Source organism: Carlito syrichta, unplaced genomic scaffold, assembly GCF_000164805.1.
Source record: "Carlito syrichta isolate Samal-C Ts95f unplaced genomic scaffold, Tarsius_syrichta-2.0.1 Scaffold135732, whole genome shotgun sequence".
Classification (NCBI taxonomy): Eukaryota; Metazoa; Chordata; class Mammalia; order Primates; family Tarsiidae; genus Carlito; species Carlito syrichta.
Window position 1 is genome coordinate 204,956 of NW_007079828.1, and position 26,586 is coordinate 231,541.

General features: G+C 41.4%; 1 protein-coding gene across 3 annotated transcripts in view; it reads left to right on the forward strand.

Annotated features, from left to right (window-relative positions):
- G3BP1 (G3BP stress granule assembly factor 1) overlaps positions 1 to 26,586 on the forward strand; it is a 45,602-nt gene that overhangs the window by 1,101 nt on the left and 17,915 nt on the right. For 2 of the 3 annotated variants that reach the window (XR_503693.2, XM_008049546.1), the window contains exons 2-6: positions 13,359 to 13,471; positions 18,506 to 18,587; positions 20,003 to 20,176; positions 23,416 to 23,506; positions 25,446 to 25,542. Coding sequence is in view for 2 of the 3 variants with exons in the window: in XM_008049546.1 (XP_008047737.1) it covers positions 13,377 to 13,471; positions 18,506 to 18,587; positions 20,003 to 20,176; positions 23,416 to 23,506; positions 25,446 to 25,542 (539 nt within the window). In the remaining variant the exon portion in view is untranslated. Of the gene's footprint in view, positions 1 to 7,941; positions 7,945 to 13,334; positions 13,472 to 18,505; positions 18,588 to 20,002; positions 20,177 to 23,415; positions 23,507 to 25,445; positions 25,543 to 26,586 lie in introns of all 3 variants that reach the window. The other variant, XM_021708305.1, reaches the window with a different exon arrangement.

The following is a 26,586-nucleotide window of genomic DNA, read 5'->3' on the forward strand; positions in this document are numbered from 1 at the left end:
CGCCCCCCTCCCGGGACGGGCGGCCGCGGCCGGGGGAAGTTCCCGCCAGTGGGAGGCGAGGCCCCGGGGCCGGACCCGGGATCCGTTTTTTCCCGCTGCTTTTCCTTCCCCCATCGGAGCCGGCTTTGGAGGAGATGGACTCGCACGAGGTCCAGGGCGACGAGCCTCGGAGCGCACGGCCTCGGGTCGAGGGAGGCGCGCGGGGTGGAGAGGGTGGCGCCGGGGACCGCGCCCCCTCGACCCTGCGGCGGCGAGTGCGCTCGGGCAGTCGGGGTCGTCTTCGTGGGTGGGGGTCTGCGTTCAGGGCGCTGGTCCGGGGTTTTCTCTGCTAGGCTCCTGCGTAGGCGCCGACGCGTGGAAGATGCCTTGCTCACCTTCCACGACTTGGGTTTCTGTTTTTCTGGGCCAGTTAATATTTGAGGGTATTTTAAAGCCAGGGTACGCCTTGGCTTGATGAGATGCTTGTTACTGTGTTACAGGTTCAAATCGTTAACTCGACGTTACTAACTAAAGTCTCTACTTGAGACACAAGTGCAGTCGTTTTGGGACTGACTGCTCTGAATTACGCCCCCCCCCCCCCACAAGATGGGTATAATTTTGAGTTGAGTGACTTTAAAGCATTTTTTTCTTTTTATAAGAGTTTTGTCTGTTTTGCTGTGTTAGATATTTTGTTTGAACAGTTTTAAGGATCTGTCCTTAAGGAGTTTCTGCAGCCAGAAGTGCACATCCTGGTAAAGGAGTGTTTCTGTTTATCAAACACTTTCCCGATGTTTCTTAACAGAAAGTAGCAATAGATAGATAAAGGGTCTAAATGTTGTCTGGACAAGGTCTTACCTTTGTCGGTGTTGCCTGTGTAAGTAACAATACAACACTGTGTTACTTGTAACTCTTCTTCTGTGGCAATTTCAATTATTTGCATTCAGAGAATGTTAACTATTGAGATAGCATCTTAAGACTTAAAGATGAGCCACTTGTTTTGTTAAAACATCCGTGAATTAAGTTTGAGTCCAGCTAATTTTATTCCTGCTTGAGGTAAAACCTATCAGAATGAAATTACCTTATGCATTACTGAGGGAAATTTTGGTAGTTTCTACTTCAAATATTAAAAAAAAAAATACTGTTCTTGATCTCAGGCAAGTGGTTATAGTTGGGCAGGAATGTGAAAATTATTTCTCCAGTTGGTACCCCAGCTGATCACTTGTGCATTTGTTTATCAAGAACTTAGGCCTCCCTACTTCCCAACCAAGTCATGGGTTAGTTTTGTTGGAGTTCGATGCTTTCAGTGGTAAGGTTTGCACCTCCTCTTAACAAGTAGAAAAATACGCAGATCTTTAGCTCTCACGCAGTTTGTTGTTCTCATCTGATGGCCCATTAAGGGAACATTAGGAGATTTTGGTAAAGTTTTTTTGTGACCTACTTAGAGCAGTTTTTCTTTTGTAATTTTTTGGATTTTTTTTTTTTTTTTACTTGCTCTCGTAATTTGCATGGAAAGTAAAGGGCAGAGGGCCGTTTTAAATATTTATAGGTTTGTGAGTTGTATATGGTCCTTATGACAGATGAGGCCAATGTCAAAAGATTACATTTAATGTAAAGCCTAAATTTGTGATTACAACTAATTTTATCTTTTTTCTTTATGTTTGTCAGTTTAATAAAATTGTCCACTGGTCTTTAAACACTTAGCAAATCAGTTTTTAAAGCTTCCAGCATTCAAATAGGCATTGTATATTCTTCATTTAACTGTGCTTTGACTCCCTTGGACAAAACTATTACTGACTTCACAGAGGAGGATAATTGTCAGAGCAGGTAGGTCAGAAAAAGAAAACCCCTCTCCCCAGCCCCCCGAGTCAGTTGTCAGCAGCACATGGGAGAACCCTCTGGAGTGCGAGACTGTCCTCCCAAGCCCTGGAGTTAAATTTAGACTCAGCAACTGTAATCTCACTTGGAATTGATGCTCACATTGTGGTGGCTAACTAGGTTTATGTTTTTATATCTCAAAGTCAGCTATTTACTTTTAAGTTCTCTTGGACACTGTCTGACTTCCGTTGGGAAGGCTGAATTGTAAGTCGGGTGGTAGGATTGAGAGCTAGGAGTAGTCCACGCAGAAAGAATGAACCTTGTTTTATAAGCAGAAAGCAATTTAAAACAAGAAAAAACTTGATTTCACAGACTGTGGCTTAGTAAATCAGATCATTAGATAACTTTAAATGATAGATTCCCTCTTCTGTCAGATGGCCAATTTGTCATGTAATATTGCTTGACTATTTGGTATGTGTGATGTATTTCAGGTATTTAATAAAAAGTAAAGATTAAAGATGATTCAGAGAAAGAAATCTGGCTTCCTGCATGGTACTCATGTCTACTTTGTAGGGATGTAATTTTTGGTGGCTATTAAGTGACATATAATAGCATCATCATGTATTTGTATATCCCTTTACTTATTTTAAAAGTTTTGACACATCGTGGGTATTCTCATATTTGTACTATAAAGAGGATTGAAGCTTTGAAACTCAATTCCCTGTCTAAACTATTTGGAAAAGTACATGGTACCTGATAAGGGCTGAATTCAGCTATTTTCTGAATTCAAAAAAAAATTTTTTATTTTATTTTATTTGGAGTCTCACTCTATCGCCCAGGCTGGAGTGCAGTGGCCGCTCCCGGCCACCGCAGCCTCGACCTGCTGGGCTCCGGTGATCTTCCACCTCAGCCTTCCGAGTAGCTGGAACGACAGGCGTGCGCTACTACGCCCGGCTAATTTTTTGATTTATTGTAGAGATAAGGTCTCGCCAAGTTGCCCAGGCGGCTCTTGAACCCGCGGGCTCAGGCAGTCCACTCACCTCAGCCTCCCAAAGGCGCGGGATTACAGGCTGAGCCACTGAGCCTGGCTTGAATTCAAAAATTTTAGAAGGATTTCTAATCTGGAAAGTATGAGAGTGACACCTACCTGTCCTTCTAGCTCCCTCCCACGCACTGCTTATGCAAGCCTGTAGGCTGTCTCAAGTACACCCATGTTTGTGACCTCTCTGAGCTTGCCCTTAGGGTTTCCTGGAGTGTATCCACCTTTGTTTTATGGGCTCCAAAGGATATGAGATTAATCTTTTTAGGAATTTCACAGATGAGCATTAGTATTAATTGTAACATCTTTTCATCTTGATGAAAACAAAGATTTTTCCTTAATTACGAATCTAGCTAACTAGTATTTAACTTTGGAGTGGAGAAAGGGATACACTAAACAAAAGATAGTAAGTTACAAATTTTCTGCTGCTTGTCTTGCAGTTTTTTTCTTTTAGGAAAACTTAGTATTTTTAACATAATTTTAGAGTTATAGAAGAGTTGCAATACAGAGAGGTCTCATATACTCATTATCCATCTTTCTTAATGCTAACATCTTACCAAATCATGGTACATTTAACAAAACTAAGAGATTAATATATTGATGAGCTGTGCGTGGTGGCTCATGCCTGTAATTTCCGTACTTTGGGAGACAGAGGTGAGAGGATTGCCTGAGCCCATGGGTTCAAGACTAGCCTGGGCAACATGGTGAGACTTAGACTCTACAATAAATCAAAACATTAGCTGGGTGTGGTGGCGCGCTTGTAGTTCCAGCTCCTTGGAAGGCAGAAGGGTTGCCTGAGCCCAGCGGGTCCAGGCTGTGGTGGCTGTGAGTGTGCCACTGCACTGCAACCTGGGCAGCAGAGTGAAAGAGACTCCGACTCAAAAAATAAAGAAATTAACATTGATAAGTAGTTAATTCAATGATAGGCTTTATTTGAATTTCCTGAGTTTTTCTACTAATGCCCTTTTTCTGTTACAGAGTCTAATCCAAGATGCCACATTGTATGTAGTCCTCAAGTCTCTTAGGTTCCTGACGTAACAATGTCTTTTTCCTTTATCTTTCTTTCTTTTTTATTTTTTTGAGTTGGAGTCTCACTCTGTCGCCCAGACAGGAGTGCAGTGGCCGCTCCCTGCCACCGCGGCCTCGACCTGTTGGGCTCTGGTGATCCTTCCGCCTCAGCCTTCCAAGTAGCTGGAACTACAGGCGTGTGCTACCACGCCCAGCTAATTTTTGATTTATTGTAGAGATGAGGTCTTGCCAAGTTGCCCAGGTGGGTCTCGAACCCGCAGGCTCAGGCAATCCACTCACCTCACCCTCCCCAAGCGAGGGATTACCGGCTGAGCTATCTTTTATGACCTTAACAATTTTGATCTTATTTTGTTTTGTCTGATGTCATGATTAGACTGAGATTATGGCTTTTGTGGAAGAAAGCCACAGAAGTGACTTATCCTTTTCCTGTCTTTTTGGGGTCCTTTATCCTAAGTAACATTTACTTATTTTATTATTAGTCTGTTGCTCAAATTGTTACAGCTTCGGCTTCTCTGTCCTTTTGATACTTATGTGTCTTTTTTTGCCTCTTAAAAAACCATTTCTTTATTGCATTAATCACCAGGTGTTTCATGCTAATCTTGTACTTTGCCTGTCCCTTGCCCATGTCAAGCATTTCTCCAAAGAGCAGTCAGGAAAAGTTTTGAAGGGAGATGGCAGGTGGTAAATGTGATGACTTGGAAAACAGGTTGGCAGTAGGCCCAGTGATGGTGAGACTGCCCTTGCTTTAAGCACAGACGTCAGCTTCTGTATTAGTTTCCTTGGTTCTGGGAAAAATTTTGTTTCTCTTAAAATTTAAAGAACCAAGCCAGGCTCGGTGGCTCAGCCTGTAATCCCACACTTTGGGAGGCTGAGGTGAGTGGATTGCCCGAGCCCGCGGGTTCGAGACCCGCCTAGGCAACTTGGCGAGACCTCATCTCTACAATAATCAAAAATTAGCCAGGCGTGGTAGCGCACGCCTGTAGCTCCAGCTACTTGGAAGGCTGAGGTGGAAGGATCACCTGAGCCCAGCAGGTCCAGGCTGCCGTGGCGGGGAGCAGCCACTGCACTCCAGTCTGGGTGACAGAGTGAGATTCCAACTCAAAAAAAAAAAAAAAAAAAAAATTTAAAGAACCAAATTTCATACCAGCCTAGGCAACATAGTGAGACCTCATCTCTACAAAAAAAAAAAGAAAAAAAAGCTGGGCACATTGGGTTGTGCCTGTGGTCGCAACTGCTCAAGAGACTGAGGTGGAAGATCACCTGAGCTCAGGAGATCAAGGCTGCAGTGAGCCATGATTGTGATCATGCGACTGCATTCCAGCCTGGCTGACAAAGTGAGAAGTGAGGCCTCGACTCAAAAAAACAAGGAACAAATAACCTAGAAGCAAAATATACAAAAACTTAATGGGTACTCATAATTTGGACAGCTAACATTTTTGCATTGCTCTTTTCTTTTTCTCCAATACAAGTTTCCATTCCCTTCTCTTCTTTGGAGACCTTTATTGCAGTCTGGACCTTTCTGGACTCAGGTTATCTTGCCTCAGCCTTCCAAGTAGCTTGGCTCATTTTTGGATTGATTGTAGAGATGAGGTCTCACCAAGTTGCTCAGACTGGTCTTGAACCCCTGGGCTTAGGCAATCCTCTCGCCTCTGCCTCCGAAAGTGCTGAGGTTACAGGTGTGAGCCACCACGCCCAGCTGGGTATTTTTATTGATGAGGTAAAAAAATTTTTTTTTGATTGACACAATAAACTGCACATACTTAAAAGTGTATGACCTGAGCATTTCTGGCATGTATATATCCACGAAGCTGGGCATGGTGGCATGAGCCTGTCATCTGAGTTATTCAGGAGACTGAGATAAGAGGATCACTTGAGTCCAGGAATTTGAGGGTGCAGTGAGCTATGAGCACTCCACCCTGGGCGACAGAGCGAGACCATCTCTAAAAAAAAATACCACTATATGTCTATATTTTCATAAAATCAGCCAGAATCAAAATCCTAGACCTGTTCACCCTTAAAAGTTTTCTCATACTCCTTTGTATTTCCTTTTTCTTGCCTGTTTTTTCCTTCTGCCTCCAGGAAATCTTTCACTATAGGTAAGTTTGCGTTTTCTAGAATTTTTATGTAAATTAGAACTATACATTATATATATATTTCAAATTGCTGAATGCTAGTCTGTTGTATAGGTATACAACAGTTTGCTTTTTCATTCACCTATTGGTGGACATTTGGTTTCTTTTTTTGGCTATTGTAAATAAAACATCTGAACTTTGTGTACAAGTCTTTGTATAGATATACGCCTTTTTGCCAATGAGAAACAAAGGCATGGAAGGTCTGGATGACAGATGTATGCTTCTGTCTGTCTATCTCTCTACCTGTCTACCTATCCATCCATCCATCCATCCATCCATCCATCCATCCATCCATTTAGAGTTGGAGTCTCTGTTGCCCAGGCTGCAGTAGCACACACATGGCCACCCTAGTGTCGACCTGCTGGGCTCCAGCGATCCTTCCATCTCAGCCTTCCGAGTAGCCGGAACTACAGGCATGTGTTACCACATCCAGCCAATTTTTGATTTATTTTAGAGACAGGTCTCGCCAAGTTGCCTGGGCTGATCTCAAACCCTCAGGCTTAGGCAATCCTCTCACCTTGGCCTCCCAAACTGCTGGGTTTACAGACTGAGCCACCGAGTCTGGCCTAGATGTGTGCTTCACTTTTAAAGAAACTGTCCAACTCTTTTCCAAAGTGGTTGTACCATCTTGCCAGCAGTGTTTGGAGGAATTCTGCATCCAGTATACTGACCAACATTATGTATGGTCAGCCTTTTTAATTTTAGTCATTCTGACAGGTGTTTAGTTGTACTTCACAGTTTTTAATTTGCATTTCTGTAATTACTAGTGATCAGGATTTTTTATTTAGCATTCATATAATTTCTCTGGTGACATGTCTTTTTTTTTTTTTTTAGTGAATCAGAGTCTCTGTTGCCCAAGCTAGAGTGCAGTGACACACTCACTGCCATTGCAACCTTGACCTTCTGGGCTTAGGCGATCCTTCTGCTTCAACCTTCCAAGTTGTTGAAACTACAGGCATGTGCCACCACACCTGGTTAATTTTTAAAATTTATTGTAGAGACCAGATCTCTCCAGGTTGCCTAGCCTGGTCTGGAACCTCAGGAGTCAGGCAGTCCTCTTACCTTCACCTTCCAAACTGCCAGGATTATAGGCATGAGCCACCATGACTGACCATGGTGACATGTCTTTAATTCTCTTCCTCATTTTATAGAATCGATTGTTCAGTTTTTAGAGTTCTTTATATACTCTGAATACAAGTTTTTAAAAATATATAAAATATATACATTGCAAATATTTACTTCCAGTCTATGATTTGTCTTCTTTTTGGTTGTTGAAACAGAGTCTCGCTGTCACCCAGTTTGGAGTGCAGTGGTGTGATTATAGTGATCCTCTTTAGGTTCAAGCATCCTCCTGCTTCAGTCTCCCAAGTAACTGAAGCTGTAGGCCCACCCCACCACACCCAACCTGCCTTTTCATTCTTTTAATGGTGTCTTTTGCAGAGCAGAAGGTTTTAACACAGTCTACATTATCAGCTTGTTCTACATCTGTTTTTGATGCATCTAAGATCTTTGTTTAACTAAGTGTCATGCAGATTTTTCCTAGAAGTTTAGTTTTGGGTTTTACATTTTGGTCTGAATCATTTTGAATTTTATATATTTGCGAGGCACAAGTTGAGATTCTGTTTTTTGTTTTCTGTGATGGAAAGCTAATTGGTTTGGCACCATTTGGTGAAGGGTATCTTTTTTTTCCACTGAGTTGTCTTTGTACTTTTTGTTTTGTTGTACGAATCCATTTGCCTTCTTAAGTCCAGCCTATTTTAAAAAATACATTTACGTATGTATCTATGTATGATATCTAGTATGGCTTGGTGTATACTAAAAACACTTTTAGACAAATTTAAGGCTATCATACAGTACATATTTGGCAACTGACTTCATGGTACAAAGGTTTCTTTAATGTGAATAAACTACAACTTATTATGTATTTCCCATTTGATGGGCATGTAGGTTGTTACCAATCTTATATTTTAGAAAAAGGGTGGCAGTTATTTCTCCCTTTGTCTTGGGAAATGGGCAAGTTTCTCTTGTATATGTGCCTAGAAGAAAATTGCAAGATTTTTCGTCAGAGCATTTTAAATTTTACTAGATAACTGCAAAATTGTTCTCCGCTGTGGTTGTACCAGCTGAGACTTCATCTTTAATACGCTTTCAGGTGGTTTTTTCTACTTTGCTTGCCAATGTTTGGTATTAACTAAGATGCTAATACTTGGGGGAATCTCTAGTGAGAAGCGATAGATTTTTAGTTTGCATTTTACTGGTTACTTAGTCTCCTTAGTTAGTTGCTCACTTAGTACTGTCCTGAGAATTGTCTGCTCCATTTTATTTGCCTGTTTTTCTCTTGGGTTATTCTTTAGTGATTTGTATGAAGCTTTATATACATTTTGGCTACTAACTTTATGATGTTGTATTTTTTTCTTATTTTAAAACTGGCTCTTGTAATGAGCTATTAAGATATTTTGCTGCTTTTAATTTTGTTAAATAGAGTAAGTTCTGCTGTTAAAAATTCAGGTGGTTGTCCTTCATGCTTTCCTGCCCGTCGGTTAAAAATTGGAACATAAGGCTTATAGTTCCTTAGACTTAAAGGAATCACCGTTAACATTTTTCTGTTAACTTCAGCAAAATTATTGGTGGGGAAGTTTTTTTTGTGACAGAGTCTCTATCGCCCAGGCTGAAGTGCAGTGGCATGCTCATGGCCACCACAGCCTTGCTGTGTTGGGCTCAGGTGATCCTTCCATCTCAGACTTCCAAGTAGCTGGAACCACAGGCATGTGCCACCATGCCTGGCTGATTTTTTGATTTACTGTAGAGATGAGGTCTCGCCATATTGTTCAGTCTGGTCTTGAACCCATGAGTTCAGGTAATCCCCTCTCCTCTGCCTCCCAAAGTGCTGGGATTACAGACAAGCGAGAGCCAGTGCCTAACTGATGGGTAATTTCTGTAAAGTTGCTGTGCAGTCTAGAAAGTTGAGATCAAGTGGTGTTGAAAGTTAATGTACAATTGACCCTTGAGCCACATGGGTGTGAACTACTGGGGTCCACTTATACAGATTTCTTTCTTTTTCTTTTTCTTTTTTTGTTTTTTGAGTTGGAGTCTCACTCTGTTGCCCAGGCTGGAGTTCAGTGGCACGCTTATGACTACCACAGCCTCGACCTGCTGGTGTTAGGCGATCCTTCCACCTCAACCTTCCAAGTGACTGGAGCTACAGGTGTGTGCTACCACTCCTGGCTAATTTTTTGATTTATTGTAGAGATGCGGTCTTGCGGTCTTGCCAAGTTGCACAGGCTGGTTTCAAACCCATGGGCTCAGGCAATCCTCTCACCTCAGGATTCTTTTCAATATATTGAAAAATACAAATATTGGAAACATATTGGCAAATTTTTTGGAAATTTGTAGGAGTTTGAAAAAACTCGCAGAAGAGCAGTAGCCTAGAAATACCAAAAGAATTTTTTAGAAAGGTATGTCATGAATGCATAAAATATATGTAGATACTAGTCTTTTATCATTTACTACCAGAAAATATACATGAATCTATAAAAGTCAAAGTGTATCAAAACGTATAGACAAACATACATACGGCTGCTATTCACAGTTGAGAAACTAAAGTAGCTGGCAACAAAGTGAAACCCCATTCCTACAATAAAATTAGCTGGGAGTGGTGGCTCATGCCTGTAATTTTAGCACTTTGGAAGGTGGATGCGGGAGGATTACTTGATAGAGACCAGCCTAAGCAATGTAGCAAGACCCCATCTCTACAGGAAAAAAAAAAAAATGGCTGGGCGTGGAAGCATGCTCCTGTATTCCCAGCTATTCAGGAGGCTGAATTGGAAGGATTCTGAACCCAGGAGGTTGAGGTTGCGGTGAGCTGTGATCTATGCCACCGCACGTTGCAGTGAGCTGTGATCTATGCCACCGCACTCCAGCGTAGGTGATAGACCTCAACTCAAAAAAAGAGAAATGTAAACAAACAAAAAGATTTAGTGTTAAATCAAAACTGCTTAAAATTAACTATAATGCATACTGTACTATAATTTTGTAGCCATCTCCTGTTACTGTTGTAGTGAGCTCAAGTGTTACCGATATCCCCTTAAAACAGAATCATCTGTACATGAGCAGTTCTCTCTTCAGTAAATTTGGTCCTGCAGTAAAAGGTGATCTCTCTGTTCTTGAGTATTTTTCATCATGTTTAGTGGCAATACTGTCAACCTTGAATAACACCATGGGACCCATGTGAAGTGTCACTAGTGATGCTGGAAGTGTTCCCAAGAAGCAGAGAAAAGCCATGGCATTGCAAGGAAAAGTGCAGTATCAATAAATATATAATACATACTGTAAATATATTTTCTTTGTTTTATTTTTCCTGTGTTTTTAAAAATCTAAAACATTAAAAAAAGTTTTTTTTTTTTGAATTGGAGTCTCTGTCCAGCCTGGGCTGGAGTGCGGTGCAATGGCATGCTCATGGCCACCACAGACTAGACCTGCTGGGCTCAGTTGATCCTTCCTCCTCAGCCTTCCAAGTAGCTGGGACCACAGGCATGTGCCACAACACCAGGCTCATTTTTTAATTTGTTGTAGAGATGAGGTCTTGCCATGTTGCCCAGGGTGGTCTCCTCTGCCTCCCAAAGTGCTGGGATTACTAGCGTGAGCCATAGCAACCACCTGATTTTATTGTGGATATGAGGTTTCACTTTGTTGCCCAGGCTGGTCTCAATACTCCTGGCCTCAAGCTATCCTCCCACCTTGGTCTCAGATTACAGCCACAAGCCACCATCTGGTCTTTCATAATTTTCTTTTTTTTGAGTTGGAGTCTCGCTCTGTTGCCTAGACTGGTGTGCAGTGGCATGCTCCTGGCCACTGCAGCCTAGACCTGCTAGCAGGGCTCTGGCGATCCTTCCGCCTCAGCCTTCCAAGTAGCTAGAACTACAGGTGCGTGCTACCATGCCTGGCAAATTTTTTATTTTTTTATCGTGGAGATGAGTTCTCGCCAAGTTGCCTGGGTGGGTCTGGAACCTGCGAGCTCTGGCAGTCCACTCACCTTGGCCTCCCAAAGTTCTGGGATTACAGGCTGAGCCACCGAGTCTGGCCATAATTTTCTTGACCTGTTATTTTCGCTAACTTTATTATAAGTATACAGTGAGTAATATATATACTATATACACAGTTCGTTGACTATTTATATCATCGGTTAGGCTCCCGTTCAACTGTAGGATATTAGTACTTAAGGTTTTGGGAATTAATTTTTACATGAATTTTCACGTATGTTGCTCCAGGATCAGGTATAGTTTTCCCAACTTTATGTCAACTTATTGAGAATCTGCGTTAAAAAAAAATCCTTGTGGGAAATAATTCTTTTTATCTCTGGGAAAATAATTAAGGAGTTATCCTTTCGGGTGACATGAAAGAGTAGAATGTGGAAATGGTTTTCTTCATCAGAGTTAATACTGATGGTAATAATAACAGCTAACATTCAGTGCTTACTTTCAGGCACTTCAATTTTAATTTTACAGATGAAAGAATTGAGGTGCAAAGAGATTAAGTTACTAGTGCAAGATCAGAGCTAATGAATGGTGTTGGAGGATTTCCCTAGTGAAAGTTACAGAAGTTTTTGGGGTTTCCTATTGTTGGCTCTCAAATACTCATTTACTATTTTAAAATAGCACCCATTTTCAAAGTTCATTTGTCTTGTTTTGTTTTGAGTTGGAGTCTCACTCTGTCACCCAGACTGGAGTGCAGTGGCTGCTCCTGGCCACCGCAGCCTCGACCTGCTGGGCTCCGGCGATCCTTCTGCCTCAGCCTCTGAGTAACCGGAATTACAGGCATGCGCTACCACGCCCGGCTGATTTTTTTTTTTTTTTGATTTATTGTAGAGATGAGGTCTCTCTACCCAGGCGGGTCTCGAACCCGCGGGCTCAGGCAATCCACTCACCTCAGCTTCCCAAAGGCGCGGGATTACAGGCTGAGCCACCGAGCCCGGCTGTTCATTTGTCATATATTACTTGTGTTGAAGATAGCTTTGTTAAAACTCTTACACTGTATTTTTCTTAGATTTTGGTGGTTCTTTTAGAGCTGGTAAATGGAAGGTCATATTTAATATCTCTGATCTTTCTAGGTCTTAATGATTTTAGTATATATTATTTTTCAGAATATTATTTGTTTTCTAACACTGGTATATGCTGTTATATTAGGAACAGCTAGAGTCCATAGTTGTAGAAACTTACAAAATCTTGGAACTGTTCAACATATGTTTTCTTCTCTCTCTCTCCCCACTTCCCCAAAAAGTAAAAAGAAAGAAGAAAAAAAAAAGTCAAGACTTTTGGCAGTATCAAAGGGTGCAGCTAGGTTGATGTGATTGATTAGTCTGGTGATGATGTGCGAAGAAGAGCAGTTAGTTCTGATGAAATCAAGTGCAAGAAGAGTGCAAAGAGGAATTTTGTGTACTGTTTTCTTTCTACAAATTCTTTATCCTGTCATGAAGGCTCCTTTTACGTTGCATTTTATATTGTGGATATGCTGTCTATTTTGGATAAGACAGGGAAGCAAAACTTTTAGTTTCTTTATATAAAGAAATATGTAAGGACAACTTAATGAAATGAAAATGGTCTTCATTTTACCTGTTTCTGAGGGATTGGGAGACCTGTGTTCCATTTCTGAAACTAGTTATAATACCTGGGTAAAGTCAAATAATCAATGATTTTACCTTTTGCTTGAGGACTTGCTGTGGGAGAGATGAAGGCTTTGTTTTGTTTTTATAGAGACAAGGTCTCTCTGTGTTAACCAGGCTGGTCTTGAACACTTGACTTCAAGTGATCCTCCTTGCCTGGCTTCACAAAGTTCTGGAATTACAGGCCACAGGCACAAGCCACTAAGCCCGGCCTCTTCAAGGATTTTTTTTTTTTTCCTGAGTCAAGTACTCTGTCACCTAGGCTGGAATGCAGTGGCACACTCATGGCTCATTGCAGCTTTGACCTCCAGGGTTCAGGCGATCCTTCTGCCTCAGCCTCCCTAGTAGCTTGGACTATAGGCGTGTGCCACCATGCCTAGCTAATTTTTTTTTTTTTAAGAGATGAGATCTTGCTATGTTGCCCAGGCTGGGATCTTTGAGGTTCTTATATCCAGTTTAAGATATGGAGTACTGGGGATAGAGATGAATTCTTCTTAGGATTCCCACCCCATATATTTATATGATTGTAATAAATTTATATACACTCTCAGTTGGTTTGAGTGGGTTTTGTTTGTTCTTATAATATTTAGTTCTTTTTCAAAGCAAGAATTGCTTAAGTAATCTTGTCCCTGGGTTGTTTTCCGAGTGATTCGGTCTTTTTCCCTGTGTTTGATCTTTTAAGTTGGACATATTTGACTTTTTCCAGGTTGAATTGACCAAAGCAATGGTGATGGAGAAGCCTAGTCCCCTGCTGGTCGGGCGGGAATTTGTGAGACAGTATTACACACTGCTGAACCAGGCTCCGGACATGCTGCATAGGTATGACGTTTTTCTCCGGCATCATCTAATGCTGCTATTTAGTATGTGAACACTTGTCATTGAGATTCTCCCATTCATCATCCTGTACCCTGTAGGGTTGTTGCATACTAGTTGCTTGCACATAAGTACCAATAAGAAATGGCTTTTAAAATTATAAGAATTTTAGGCTGGTCTCGGTGGCTCAGCCTATAATCCCAGCACTTTGGGAGGCCGAGGCGAGTAGATTGCCTAAACCCCACCCGGGCAACTTGGCGAGACCTCATCTTTACAATAAATTAAAAAAATTAGCCAGGCGTGGTAGCGCGCGCTGTAGTTCTGGCTACTTGGAAGGCTGAGATGGAAGGATCGCTGGAACCCAGCAGTTCGAGGCTCTGGTGGCTGGGAGTGTGCCACTGCATTCCTGCCTGGGAGACCCAGTGAGACTCCAACTAAAAAAAAAAAATTATAAGAATTTTTAAAAGAACATAGTACAACTATTATTAAAAAAAGTTTAGACTAGGTTGCCTGAATTTGTATGCTATCAGGAATAGCATCTGGAAATGTAAACATATACTTCTGCAATATTTACTAATATTTACTCCTTATGTGTGCGTAGATGTAAGAAAAAGAATGTATTGAAAGAAGATCCATGACCGTTCCTGTAATAACATACTTCTGTAGCCATGTGCAGTGGCTCACACCTATATTCCCAGCACTTTGGGAGGCAAAGGTGAGAGGATTGCCTAAGACCCAGAGTTCAAGATCAGCCTGCACAACATGGCGAGACCTCATCTCTACAATAAATCCAAAAAATTAGCTGAGCGTGGCAAGTGTGCCTGTAGTTCCAGCTACTTGGAAGGCTGAAGCAGAAGGATTGCCTGAGCCAAGCTGGTTGAGTCTGTGGTGGCTGTGAATGTGCCACTACACTCCAGCTTGTGTGACAGTGAGACTCAGAATGATGGACTTAAAAAAATTGGAGTTATCTTTTTAGTAGAAATGATGCATGTTTAGTGAAAATTAAAACACAGATATACAATACATTGTGGAAATATCTAGCAGTACCATGCTAACAATTTTTTTATGTATATGCAAGCTTTTTTTTTTTTTTTGAATTTTAGTCTCACTGTCACCTAGGCTGGAGTGCAGGTGGCACGCTTTTAGCCACTGTATCCTCGACCTGCTGGGCTTGGGCAATCTTTCTAAGTAGCTGGAACTATAGACTTGTGCCACCTCGCCCAGCTAGTTTTTTTGATTTATTGCAGAGATGTGGTCTCGCCAAGTTGCCCAAGGTAGTTTCGAACCCCTGGGCTCAGACAGTCCTCTCGCCTCCACCTCCCATGTGTAAACATGTGTAAACTACTGCGTCTGGCACAAACATATTTTAATATGCTGTCTTTTAGCCTTTTTTACTAGATAATCTGGGGTTGTCTTTCAGGGTAATACATGTATCCTGTTAATTTTAGTGACCACAGAGTTTTTTTATATTATACAGATATAGTATACTCCAATCCCTTCATAATGGATATATAGGTTGATTTCATTATTTTCACTTAAGAACAGTGTTATATGTTACACAACTCTGTCTTTTTATGTGGGCTTCCTAGAATAATTTCAAAGAAGGTTAAAATGTGTATTTGCTGGGTCAGAACTATTTTTTCCATTGTACTTTGACCAGGTTACTCATTGAATAACATGTGATTATCCAGTATAAAAGAAAATTTATATGTTTGTTTTCAGTACAGGCTTTGATGTTGCTCTGAAAAGGAAAAATGCCCTTTTGTGAGTTTTTTTTAAGGCTTTAAAATTTCCAAAGCATTCCCCTTTTTTTGAATTGAGGGTGTCACTCTGTCACTCAGGCTGGAGTACAGAGGCATACTCACAACTCAGTGCAGCCTCAGCCTCCTGAGCTAGGTGATCCTTCAGCCTCAGCCCCCTGGGTAGCTGGGATTATAGGCACATGCCACCATGCCTGGCTAATTTTTTGATTTTTTTTGTAGAGACGAGGTCACAGTATGTTGCCCAGGCCCATCTCGAACTCATAGGCTGAAGTGATCCTCCTGCCTCAGCTTCCCAAGGTGCTGAGCCACTTGTTCCAGGCCTCAACACACTTTTATTCAGTTCTTCTGGATCCTTATGAAAGCTTTTTAGTAGTACTTTGTAGAAGAGTTAACTTCACTCTGGAGGTAAAGAAACTCAAAGGAGTTAAAAGTTTGCTGGTATGCTGGGCATAGTAGCTCATGCTTATAATCCCAGCACTTTGGGAGGTGGAGACAAGAGGATTGCCTGGGCCCAGGGGTTCGAGATCAGCCTGGGCAACTTAGTGAGACTGCATCTCTACAATAAATCAAAACATTGACTGGACGTGGTGGCGCTCGCCTATAGTTCCAGCTGCTTGGAAGGATTGCCTGAGACCAGCAGGTCAAGGGTACAGTGGCTGTGAGAGTGCCACTGCACTCAAGCCTGGGCATCAAAATGAGACTCCAACTCAATAAAAGAAAAAAAGTTTGCTGGTACATATTTACGTGGCAAGTAGCAGAACAAGTCTTCAAACTTTTTGCCCCCTTTTTTGATCATGTTTTATATCAAAGTTTTAGTGTGTGTCCTTAGAAGTTAGAGAAATTTGAAGTTGAAGAAGGAACAGAGATTGAAAGAAACTAACCAAATACTTAAGAACAGTGTTATATGTTACACAACTCTGTCTTTTTATGTGGGCTTCCTAGAATAATTTCAAAGAAGGTTAAAATGTGTATTTGCTGGGTCACTTTCTTGTCAATATTATTATTATTATTATTTATTTATTTATTTTTGAGTTGGAGTCTGTTTGTCACCTGGCCTGGAATACAGTGGCATGCTACTTACTGCCATCGCAGCCTCGACCTGCTGAGCTTATGCGATCCTTCCGCTTCACCCTTCCAAGTAGCTGGAACTACAGGTGTGCACCACCATATCCAGCTAATTTTTTGATTTATTATAGAAACGGGGTTTTGCCATGTTGCCCAGGCTGGTCTCAAACCCGCGGGCTCAGGTAATCCTCTCGCCTCCGCCTCCCAAAGTGCTGGGATTATAGGCATGAGCCATAGCATCTGGCTCAATATTATTATTTATTAATTTTTAAGAAAGTTTTTCTTTATCATTTGAGGGGACTAATCTATCAAGTTATTTGTTGATTTTAAGACGTCTTTTTTTCACATTTCTTGTCTGAGGTGCATCTTAGGTACGGTGAAAAGTAAATTGGAACTGATGATCTGACTGACGTACATACTTTTTTCTTTTTAATTTTTTTTTTTTTTGAGTTGGAGTCTCACTCTGTCGCCCGGACTGGAATGCAGTGGCCGCTCCTGGCCACCGCAGCCTCGACCTGCTGGGCTCCAGCGGTCCTTCCGCCTCAGCCTTCTGAGTAGCTGGAACTACAGGTGCGCGCTACCACGCCTGGCTGATCTTTTGATTTATTGTAGAGATGAAGTCTCGCCTGCCCAGGCGGGTCCCGAACCCGTGGGCTCAGGCAAATCCACTCACCTCAGCCTCCCAAGGTGCGAGATTATAGGCTGAGCCACCGAGCCTGGCTAATTTTTTTTTTTTTTTTGAGTTGGAGTCTCCCTCTGTAGCCTAGACTCATGGCCACCATAGCTTTGACCTGCTGGGCTCCAGTGATCCTTCGCCTCAGCCTTCCAAGTAGCTGGAACTACAGGCACGCGCCACCACACCTGGCTAATTTTTTCATTTATTGGAGAGATGAGGTCCCGCCAAGTTGCCCAGGCTGCTCTCAAACTCGCAGACTCAGGCAGTCCTCTCACCGCTGCTTCCCAAAGTGCTGGGATTATAGGTGTGAGCCACCTCACCCAGTCTAATTGTTTTTAATATTTTTTTTTTTTTTTTTTTTTTTTGAGAAATGAGATCTCATTTTGTTGCCCAAGCTGGTCTTGAACTTCTGGCCTCAAGCAGACCTTAGTCTTCTAAAGTGCTGGGATTACAGTGTGAGCTACCATACTAGCCTGTACATATTTTTACTAGCAAAGTAGGAAGACAGACTTGTGGTTCTTGGGGGTGCACAGGGATGTAGAATAACATGTATGGGCTCATTTTTGAAAAAATGCTTATTTGGAAGACAGATATCGAGAAATTATAATTGTGATTATGCATGGGTTTGAACAGGTTGAGGTGTGTGTGTGTGTGTGGCTTTTCCGGATGGAGTATAGTTTTAATGAAAACTGAGGAATTGATACAGATGAGTGAAAACTAAGAGGAAGTTTGAAGTTCTTTTTTTTGTTTGTTTTTTTTGAGTCGGAGTCTCACTCTGTTGCCCAGGCTGGAGTACAGGGGCACACTCACAGCCACCCTAGCGTTGACCTGCTGGGCTCTGGCGATCCTTCTGCCCTAGCCTTTCAAGTAGCCAGAACTACAGGTGAATGCTACCATGCCCGGCTAATTTTTTATTTTATTTTTTATTTATTTATTTTTTATTGTAGAGACAAGTTCTCGCCAAGTTGCCTGGGCTGGTCTCGAACCTGTGGGCTCAGGCAATCCACATGCTGAGATTATAGGCTGAGCCATCACGCCTGACCAGAAGTCTGATGTTCTTAACTGCATGAGCAGAAATTGTTAAATACTCCTCAAAACCACCTGCGTGAACTGTTGGGTGTTTAATGGGAGCTACTCACATGCATTCACAGATGTAAAAGGATTCTCTCAGTCTATGAAGAATATAGCTGTCTCAGCCTAACTACCTATTATCTTCCTAAGTGTAAACAGGAACTTTTGTGTTAGGTGCCTTCCTGACATGAACTACAAAATCCTTTCCAAACACGATCACCCTTTGAAAACCTGAAACTTGTAATTTGTAAAATAAGTGTTGTTCCAGTTGACCAAATCCATCTCGCATTTAAATGTTGATGGAGTGGCGTGTAGTGGGTGGATAGATGATTGTATACAAATATGAAAAAGACAACATATTTCTGTCTTCAGGAGTCTGCCAGTGAGGCAGGATAGTACCAAGCATGAAAAATGAATACTTAGTGTACTTGAAGGTGACAAGTGAATTATCTTCCTGTTTTACAGATTTTATGGAAAGAACTCGTCTTATGTCCATGGGGGACTGGATTCAAATGGAAAGCCAGCAGATGCAGTCTATGGGCAGAAGGTGAGCATACCAAGCATTGTTTAGGCTGTTCTGCAGGTAGAAGACGACATATGGTTGAGGGAGATGCATGCTTAATAGGTAGGCTGATACTTGAAAATCAAATTCCTCAAGTTCTTAGTGGAAGTGTGTGTATTTAATTATTTGATTAATATGATATTTGTTGAAATGCTTATGTGATGTCACATTTGTTCATTTTGTTTGAGATATTCTAAAGTTTTTGTATGTTTGAAGATAATTAACTTTAGCATGGGGATCATTCGTTTCTTTTTCTTCTTTTTTTTTTTTTGAGTTGGAGTCTCACTCTGTCACCCAGACTAGAGTGCAGTGGCTGCTCCCGGCCACCATAGCCTCGACCTGCTGGGCTCCAGTGATCCTTCCGCCTCAGCCTTCCAAGTAGCTGGAACTATAGACGTGCCCTACCACGCCTGGCTAATTTTTTTTTTTTTTTGATTTATTGTCGAGATGAGGTCTTGCCAAGTTGCCCAGGTGTGTCTTGAACCCGCGGGCTCAGGCAATCCACTCACCTCAGCCTCCCAAAGCATGGCATTACAGACTCAGCCACCGAGCCCGGCTTCTTTTTTTTGGATCAGAGTCTCAGCTCTGTTGACCAGGCTGGAGTGCAGTGGTACCGTCACGGCTACCACAGCCTCCACCTGCTGGGTTTAGGCACTCCTTCTGCCTCAGCCTTTCAGGTAGCTGGAACTATAGGTGCATGTCACCATGCCTGGCTAATTTTTAAAAAATGTATTGTAGAGAAGAAATCTTGCCCAGTTGTCCAGGTCTCGAACTCCTGGGCTTAGGCAGTCCTCTCACCTCCACCTCTGAAAGTGCTGGGCTTACAGGCATGAGACACCGTGCCCGGCAGGCAGCATGGAGATCATCTTTTCTAAACTTTTTAATAGTATATTAGTTCAGGAAAGTTGTTTTAAAAACTCAAGTGTGGTCACTGGAAGTGTAGTATATAATACGTGAAGATGGGTTAAATTATAGTCTGTGTTTTGTAATGAAAGCATGCACATTCTTTTTGCCTGTGTTGTAAGTGTTTTTTTTTTAGTTTGAGGCTGTGTGATTTATTTATTTATTTATTGTGTGTGTCAGAGTCTCACTCTGCCCAGGCTGGAATGCAGTGGCACACTCAGAACCACTGCAGACTCGGCCTGCTGGGCTCAGGCAATCCTTCCATCTCTTCCTTCCAAGTAGCTGGAACTACAGGTGTGTGCCACCATGCCCAGCTAATTTTTCTTGATTTGTTGTAGAGACGTGGTCTCGCCAAGTTGCCCAGGCTGTCTCAAACCCCTGGGCTCAGCCAATCCTCTCGCCTCCACCTCCCAAAGTGCTGGGATTACAGTCGTGAGCCACTTTGCCTGACTGGTTGTATAAATTTTAAGACATTAACTCTTGCCTTAATGTTTTAGGAAATCCATAGGAAAGTTATGTCACAAAACTTCACCAACTGCCACACCAAGATTCGCCATGTTGATGCTCATGCCACTCTGAATGATGGTGTGGTGGTCCAGGTGATGGGACTTCTCTCCAATAATAACCAGGCTTTGAGGAGGTTCATGCAGACGTTTGTTCTTGCTCCTGAGGTATGTGTAGGACTGATTGTTGGTTCTGTAGTAACCTAATACATGAAAAAGAAACAATGAAAGGTTGTCCATATCATTCTTTTAAACTTTTTTTGGAAAAGTTGCAATAACAGTACATTTAGTACTATATACCCCTACCTAGAACTTCTGTCAGCACTTGCCCTGGTGTGTGTAATTCTTTCTCTATTTTCCTAACCTTTTCTTTTAAACTGTTAGAAAATAAGTTGTGAAAATCATGTCAGTCATCCTCAGATAAATCAGTGGGCATTTTCTAAGATTAAGGAATTCTTTATAACTGTAGTACAGTTATCAAATTCAGGAAGTAATGATACAATATAATTATCAATCTGTAGTCCATATTTAAATTTTGGAAACTATCTCAGTAATGTCCTTTAAAGTAGTAATAGTTTTTCTTGGTTCAAGATTTAGTCTGTAATTGCACATCTCATTTAGCTATCATGACTCTCATGTCTCCTTTAGTCTGCAATAGTTCCTTAAACTTTGGTTTTTCACGACATTGAGAGTTTTGAAGAGTACAGTTACATTATTTTGTGGAATGCCTCATAACATAAGCATCATTCAGTGCCTTACATCAGAGGGATGTGTCATTTATTCCTCTTATTATGATATTAACTTTGATTACTTAACTAAGGTGATGTTTGCCAGGTTTTGCCATTGTAAAATTAAAATTTTTTTTATTTGTAAGTAAATTATGGGAGGTTCTTTGTTTTGTTTTATTTTTGAGTTGGAGTCTCACTTTGTCGCCCAGGCTGGATTGCAGTGGCACGCTGCTCAAGGCAACTGCAGCCTCGACCTGTTGGGCTCAGGCAATCCTTCACCTCATCCTTTCAAGTAGCTGGAACTACAGGTGTGCGCTACCACGCCCAGCTAATTTTTTGATTTATTGTAGAGATGAGGTCTTGCCATATTGCCCAGGCTGGCCTCGAATACATAGGGTCAGGCAATCCTCTCACCTTGACCTCCCAAACTGCTGGGGTTACAGACGTGAGCCACTGTACCTGGCTGGGAGGGTCTTTGAGACTATGCAAATACCTTTTTCTTTATCAAAGTTACGTGTATTGACTTTAGCATTCATTGTTTACTTTTGTCAGAATCAATTGCTCTTCAAATAGTAGTGATAATGGAGATTATCTAATCCCATCATTCAATATTATTAGTTGTACTGTAAAGAACATTCATTTGTTCATTTTTTTTTTTTAATCACACATAGGTTCTTAGTTTATTTCATGGTTAAAATCCATTACTAACTATATCATGTCCAGATAGAAATGTCTCAGATCTGGTCATCATGAAACCCTTCAGGATCCCCTTCAGGTTGCCTTTTTATCTTTTTAAAATTTTTGAACACTTTGTAACTTGTGACACAAGTTGTTTCAGTCTCATCTCGCACTGCCACTGTCCCAACCCCAGTTCTGGAGTTCTCTGTTCCTTCAGGAAGACCTTGCTTTTTTTAGGTATGTTTATGAAAGGACCACAAGTTTGTGTTGAATCATTGTGTTTGTATTTTCTTCCAAATTGGTCTATACTGAACAAAGTTAGGAAGCCTGTCTGCTTAACTATATACAAGTGTTTCAATAAGAACTTGATGAATAAATGATTATTTTCTCTGCCATTAATCTCTTTTTTTTTTTTGAGTTTGATTCTCACTCTTGTTGCCCAAGCTGGAGTACAGTGGCACGCTCTTGGCCACTGCAGCCTCGACCTGCTGAGCTTAGGCGATCCTTCTACCTCAGCCTTCCAAGTAGCTGGAACTACAGATGCATTCCACTATGTCCGGCTAGTTTTTTTTTTTTTTTTTTTTTTTTTGTGATTTATTGTAGAGACAAAGTCTCAACCAGGTTGCCCAGGTTGCTTTCGAACCCCTGGGCTCGGGCAATCCTCTCGCTTTGGCCTCACAAAGTGCTGGGATTACAGGCTGAGCCACCGTGCCCGGCTGGCATTAATCTTAAAATAACTTTCTATTTAGGATAGTGATTCTAAAACCCCTGTCTTGTTAACTGTTTGAATATAAAATATCTGTCTATTTGGAAAATAACACAAAGTCTTTATAGTCATAATTTTTAGAGGAAGGCTTAGGTTACAGTATCAAGACTTGATATACTTCTAAACATGCAAAGAATCACATGGATTATGATTGCCAATTACAGGTTTTTTTTTTTTTGGAGTTGGATTCTCACTCTTATGCTCAGGCTGGAGTACAGTGGTGTGTGTACCCATGGTCACCGCAGCCTGGACCTGGTAGGCTCAGGCGATCCTTGCACCTTAGCCTTCCAAGCAGCTGGAACTACAGGCAAGCGCCACTCTGCCTGACTAGTTTTTTTTTCTTGTAGAGATGAGGTCTTGCCATGTTGCCCAGGCTAGTCTCAAATCCTTGGGCTCAGGCAGTTCTCTCGCTGCCACCTCCCAAAGTGCTGGGATTACAGGCGTGAGCCACAATGCCCGTTGCCAATTGCAGATTTAATTATAGTTTTTTTTTTTAAAGGCAGAATCTAACTCACCCTTAGTTTACATAATAGTTTTACATAAATGTTTTGTGTATTAAATGAGATAGTTTACATAATGATGTATTATACTTTCTCATTTATTACACAAAGCATTATGGTATTATTGATATTCTTTTTACAAGTGAGAAATAGCCGTAGACATTGAATAACTAGTAAATGACACAATTGGTCAGGTGTATCTTATAACTAGTGTGAACAAGCTTTTTCAGCTCCACTATTCTTGAGTGCTTGTCAGTATTCTTGGATACAGGTTTAGGTAATTTTAAATATCTGCTGAAGTTACGGCTATGATTACCTTTTAATGATTTAAGATGTGGGGCCTATGGCATTTTACATACTTAGAGCTTTGCCCATTTTTGGATATCCTTCTGGTGGTGAGGGTAAATGTTTTGAGCAAACCAAGTATATGTGAATGTAATCTTTTTACAACCGTATTGTTGTAGAGTAGTGCTTTTCTGTCTTGGCACTGTTGACATTTCGGACTGACTAATTCTTTGTTGTGGGGTCCTGTGCTATGGCATTGCAAGATGTTTAGCAGTACCTGACTCTAGTTAGTTGCCAGTAACACTCCCCATTGTGAAACTGACATGACTCCAGACATTGCCAAATTTCTCCTGGGGGCAAACCTGCTCATAGTTGAGAACCATAGGTTGAGAGTCATTTGACTTTTTAAAAGTCTGTTGAATAAATGAAAACTTTTTGTTGGCATTGCAGGGCTCTGTTGCAAATAAGTTCTATGTTCACAATGATATCTTCAGATACCAAGATGAGGTCTTTGGTGGCTTTGTCACTGAGCCTCAGGAGGGTAAGTGAAACACTGTAAGTTACTTGTATAAATTTTTTTAAAGGCATCTGAATGACCCAAGCGACTATGGATTTCTTGAATGTTTTCATTAGACTCAGTGTTCTTCCTTAGTAACTAGTAATTGTCAAAACGCTACTGTCTGAAGTTTTACTCTACTTGAGGTTAGCTTACTTCATGGAAGATATAAGACTCGTAGGTCAGAAGTAGGCAGGTTATTACAGCAACAGTATTACCATTTTTGCCACAGTTTCCACAGGATACTTTGAAGGAGGACAGGTGATATTTGTATTGCTATGAGCTGTGTTAAAGGCATAGAACACTGAGTTCAGGAAGCCCAAATCTTCTATAATGGGCAGTAAACATGCCCACCCTTTACTCTGGAGGGAGATAGTGTTTTTCCAAAACTGTTTGTTATACAGATGTTCTTTAAAGATAGTATGGAAGAAAGGAAGGTGTGGAAGATGTGCAGAAACACAGACTCATGAAAAATCTCTCCACAGTAATAAAATGTGAGTATTTTCTGAATGGCTGAGACTGTTCTAAGTGCTTTATGTTTATTGTGTAATACACAGATAATTTAGACAATACTGTCCTTTTAATAGATTAGGGCACTGAGATGCAGTAATTTATGTAATATAGCTAGGAAAGCGGTAGAGCCTGCATTAGGTTACTGCCTAGTGCAATTTGCCCAATGTCATGTGACTAGTAAGGTGATAGAGCCTGCATTAGGTTACTGGAAATACAGCTCCAAACACCATATTCTTAACCAAAACACCGCAGTAGCCTTACCTCTATTTTTAAAGTCTATGCCATGATCTTACCCAATTGCCCTGCTTTCTTATACAGAGGGTGCCAAAAAAAAGTACACATTTTAAGAAGGGAAAATGAGCAATGGGGGCACCTAAACTCTTGAAAGAGCTATAAAAAAAAGAAATGTGAGCCTCAAATTAACTCTGGATCGCTGAGCCAGAGGAATAAAACTGGCAATTGTTACAGAATAAAAAGAAAGGAAAATGAATAAAAATTGTAATACTCAATATATACTGACAACAAACAATGAATACCAGTCACGTATGACTTCTGCAGTTACAGCTGGTGCTGAGAGTAATTGTCATCAGCGCCTAGACATTTCTGATTATGACAAACATTAAGTAATACATAGGTAACATCTCTTAAAATGTGTACACCTTTTGTGGCACCCCTGGTATATGTGTTTTTTCTTACTTTGTTGACTTTTTTTTTTTCTTTTTGAGTTGGAGTCTCACTCTGTCGTCTGGACTGGAGTGCAGTGGCACGCTCCCAGTCACTGCAGCCTCAACCTGCTGGGCTCCGGCGATCCTTCTGCCTCAGCTTTCCAAGTAGCTGGAACTATAGGCGTGCGCTACCGCGCCTGGCTAGTTTTTGATTTATTGTAGACACGAGGTCTCACCAAGTTGCCCAGGCGGGTCTCGAACCGTGGGCTCAGGCATTCCACTCACCTCAGCCTCCCAAAACGCTGGGATTACAGGCTGAGCCACCGAGCCCGGCCTTGTTGACCTTTTAGTAAACATCGTAAAAGTGATTGTATTTGTGAATTCACAAACATAAATTTGTGAATTGTAAGCATAAATTACTTTAACATTTTTTTTTGTTTTTTTTTTGAGTTGGAGTCTCTGTTGCCCCGCCTAGAGTGCAGTGGCATGTTCCTGGCCACCGCAGCCTCGACCTGCTGGGTTCAGGCGAACCTTCTGCCTCAGCCTTCCAATAGCTGGAACTACAGGCATGCGCCACCATGCCCAGCTAATTTTTTGATTTATTGTAAAGATGAGGTCTTGCCAAGTTGCCCGGGCTGGTCTCGAACCCGTAAGCTCAGGCAATCCTCTCACCTCCACCTCCCAAAGTGCTGGGATCATAGGTGTGAGCCACTGTACCCGGCCTTAAAGTTCTTTTTTTCACTTAGAATCTGAGGAAGAAGTAGAGGAACCTGAAGAAAGACAACAAACACCTGAGGTGGTACCTGATGATTCTGGAACTTTCTATGATCAGACTGTTGTCAGGTAAGGAAAATTTTGTTCACATGTCCAGTGCTGCATAAGAATTTGTGTTGTCTAATCTTTCCCCTTGTTGGAAGGCGGTCACATATTCTCAGAATTATCTCAGAAAATAATAATTTCTCAGAAGAAAGTAGTTTTTGCTTTTGGTAACTTTGACTAAACAAAAGTGTGTAACTTGTTTATTAATAACAGATTGCACTATGAAGACTATTTGAATAGTATAGCAGTTGTTTTTTAAAAAAGTTTTTTTCTTGGTAAAGTGAAAAATAAATTTGAATCTGACTTCTTGTCAAGAGTTTAAATTAAAGAGACATTGCATTAAGTGCTTAGGGGGAATATAAAGTGGACAAGCACTTAATTAATTAGAGATCCGGTATAAATTGATAGAAATTAAATATGTGAGTTAAGAGAAATAAGGAATTTCAGTGACTGGGTGCAGTGGCTCACGCCTATAATACCAGCACTTTAGGAGGCTGAGGTGAGAGGATTGCCTCAGCCCATGGATTGGAGACCAGCCTGGGCAACTTGGTGAGACTTCATCTCTACAATAAATAAAAAAATTAGCCAGGCATGGTGGTGCTTGCCTGTAGTTCCAGCTACTCGAAAAACTGAATCGGAAGAATCACCTGAGCTCTGCAGGTCGAGGCTTCGGTGGTGCCATGAATGTGCCACTGCACTCCAGCCTGGGTGATAGAGTGAGATTCCAACTCAAAAAAAAAAATTTTTGTTTTATTACTTCAGGCAATAAGTGCATCAGTGTATCTTAGGTTTTTTTCTTCCTCTTGTGATTGGAACAGAATTATGTTTGATAAGAATAGAAATGGATATTTACTTATTGCCATGTGACACTCTGAATGTTAATATTCGATGCCTGAAGAATATTTTGAAGAATTCTTGAGTTATGTTGATGGACTGATCACCTTACTTGGGTTGCTGGTTGAAAATGAAGATTAAGCTGGGCTCGGTGGCTCAGCCTGTAATCCCGCGCTTTGGGAGGCTGAAGTGAGTGAATTGCCTGAGCCTGCGGGTTCGAGACCCGCCTGGGCA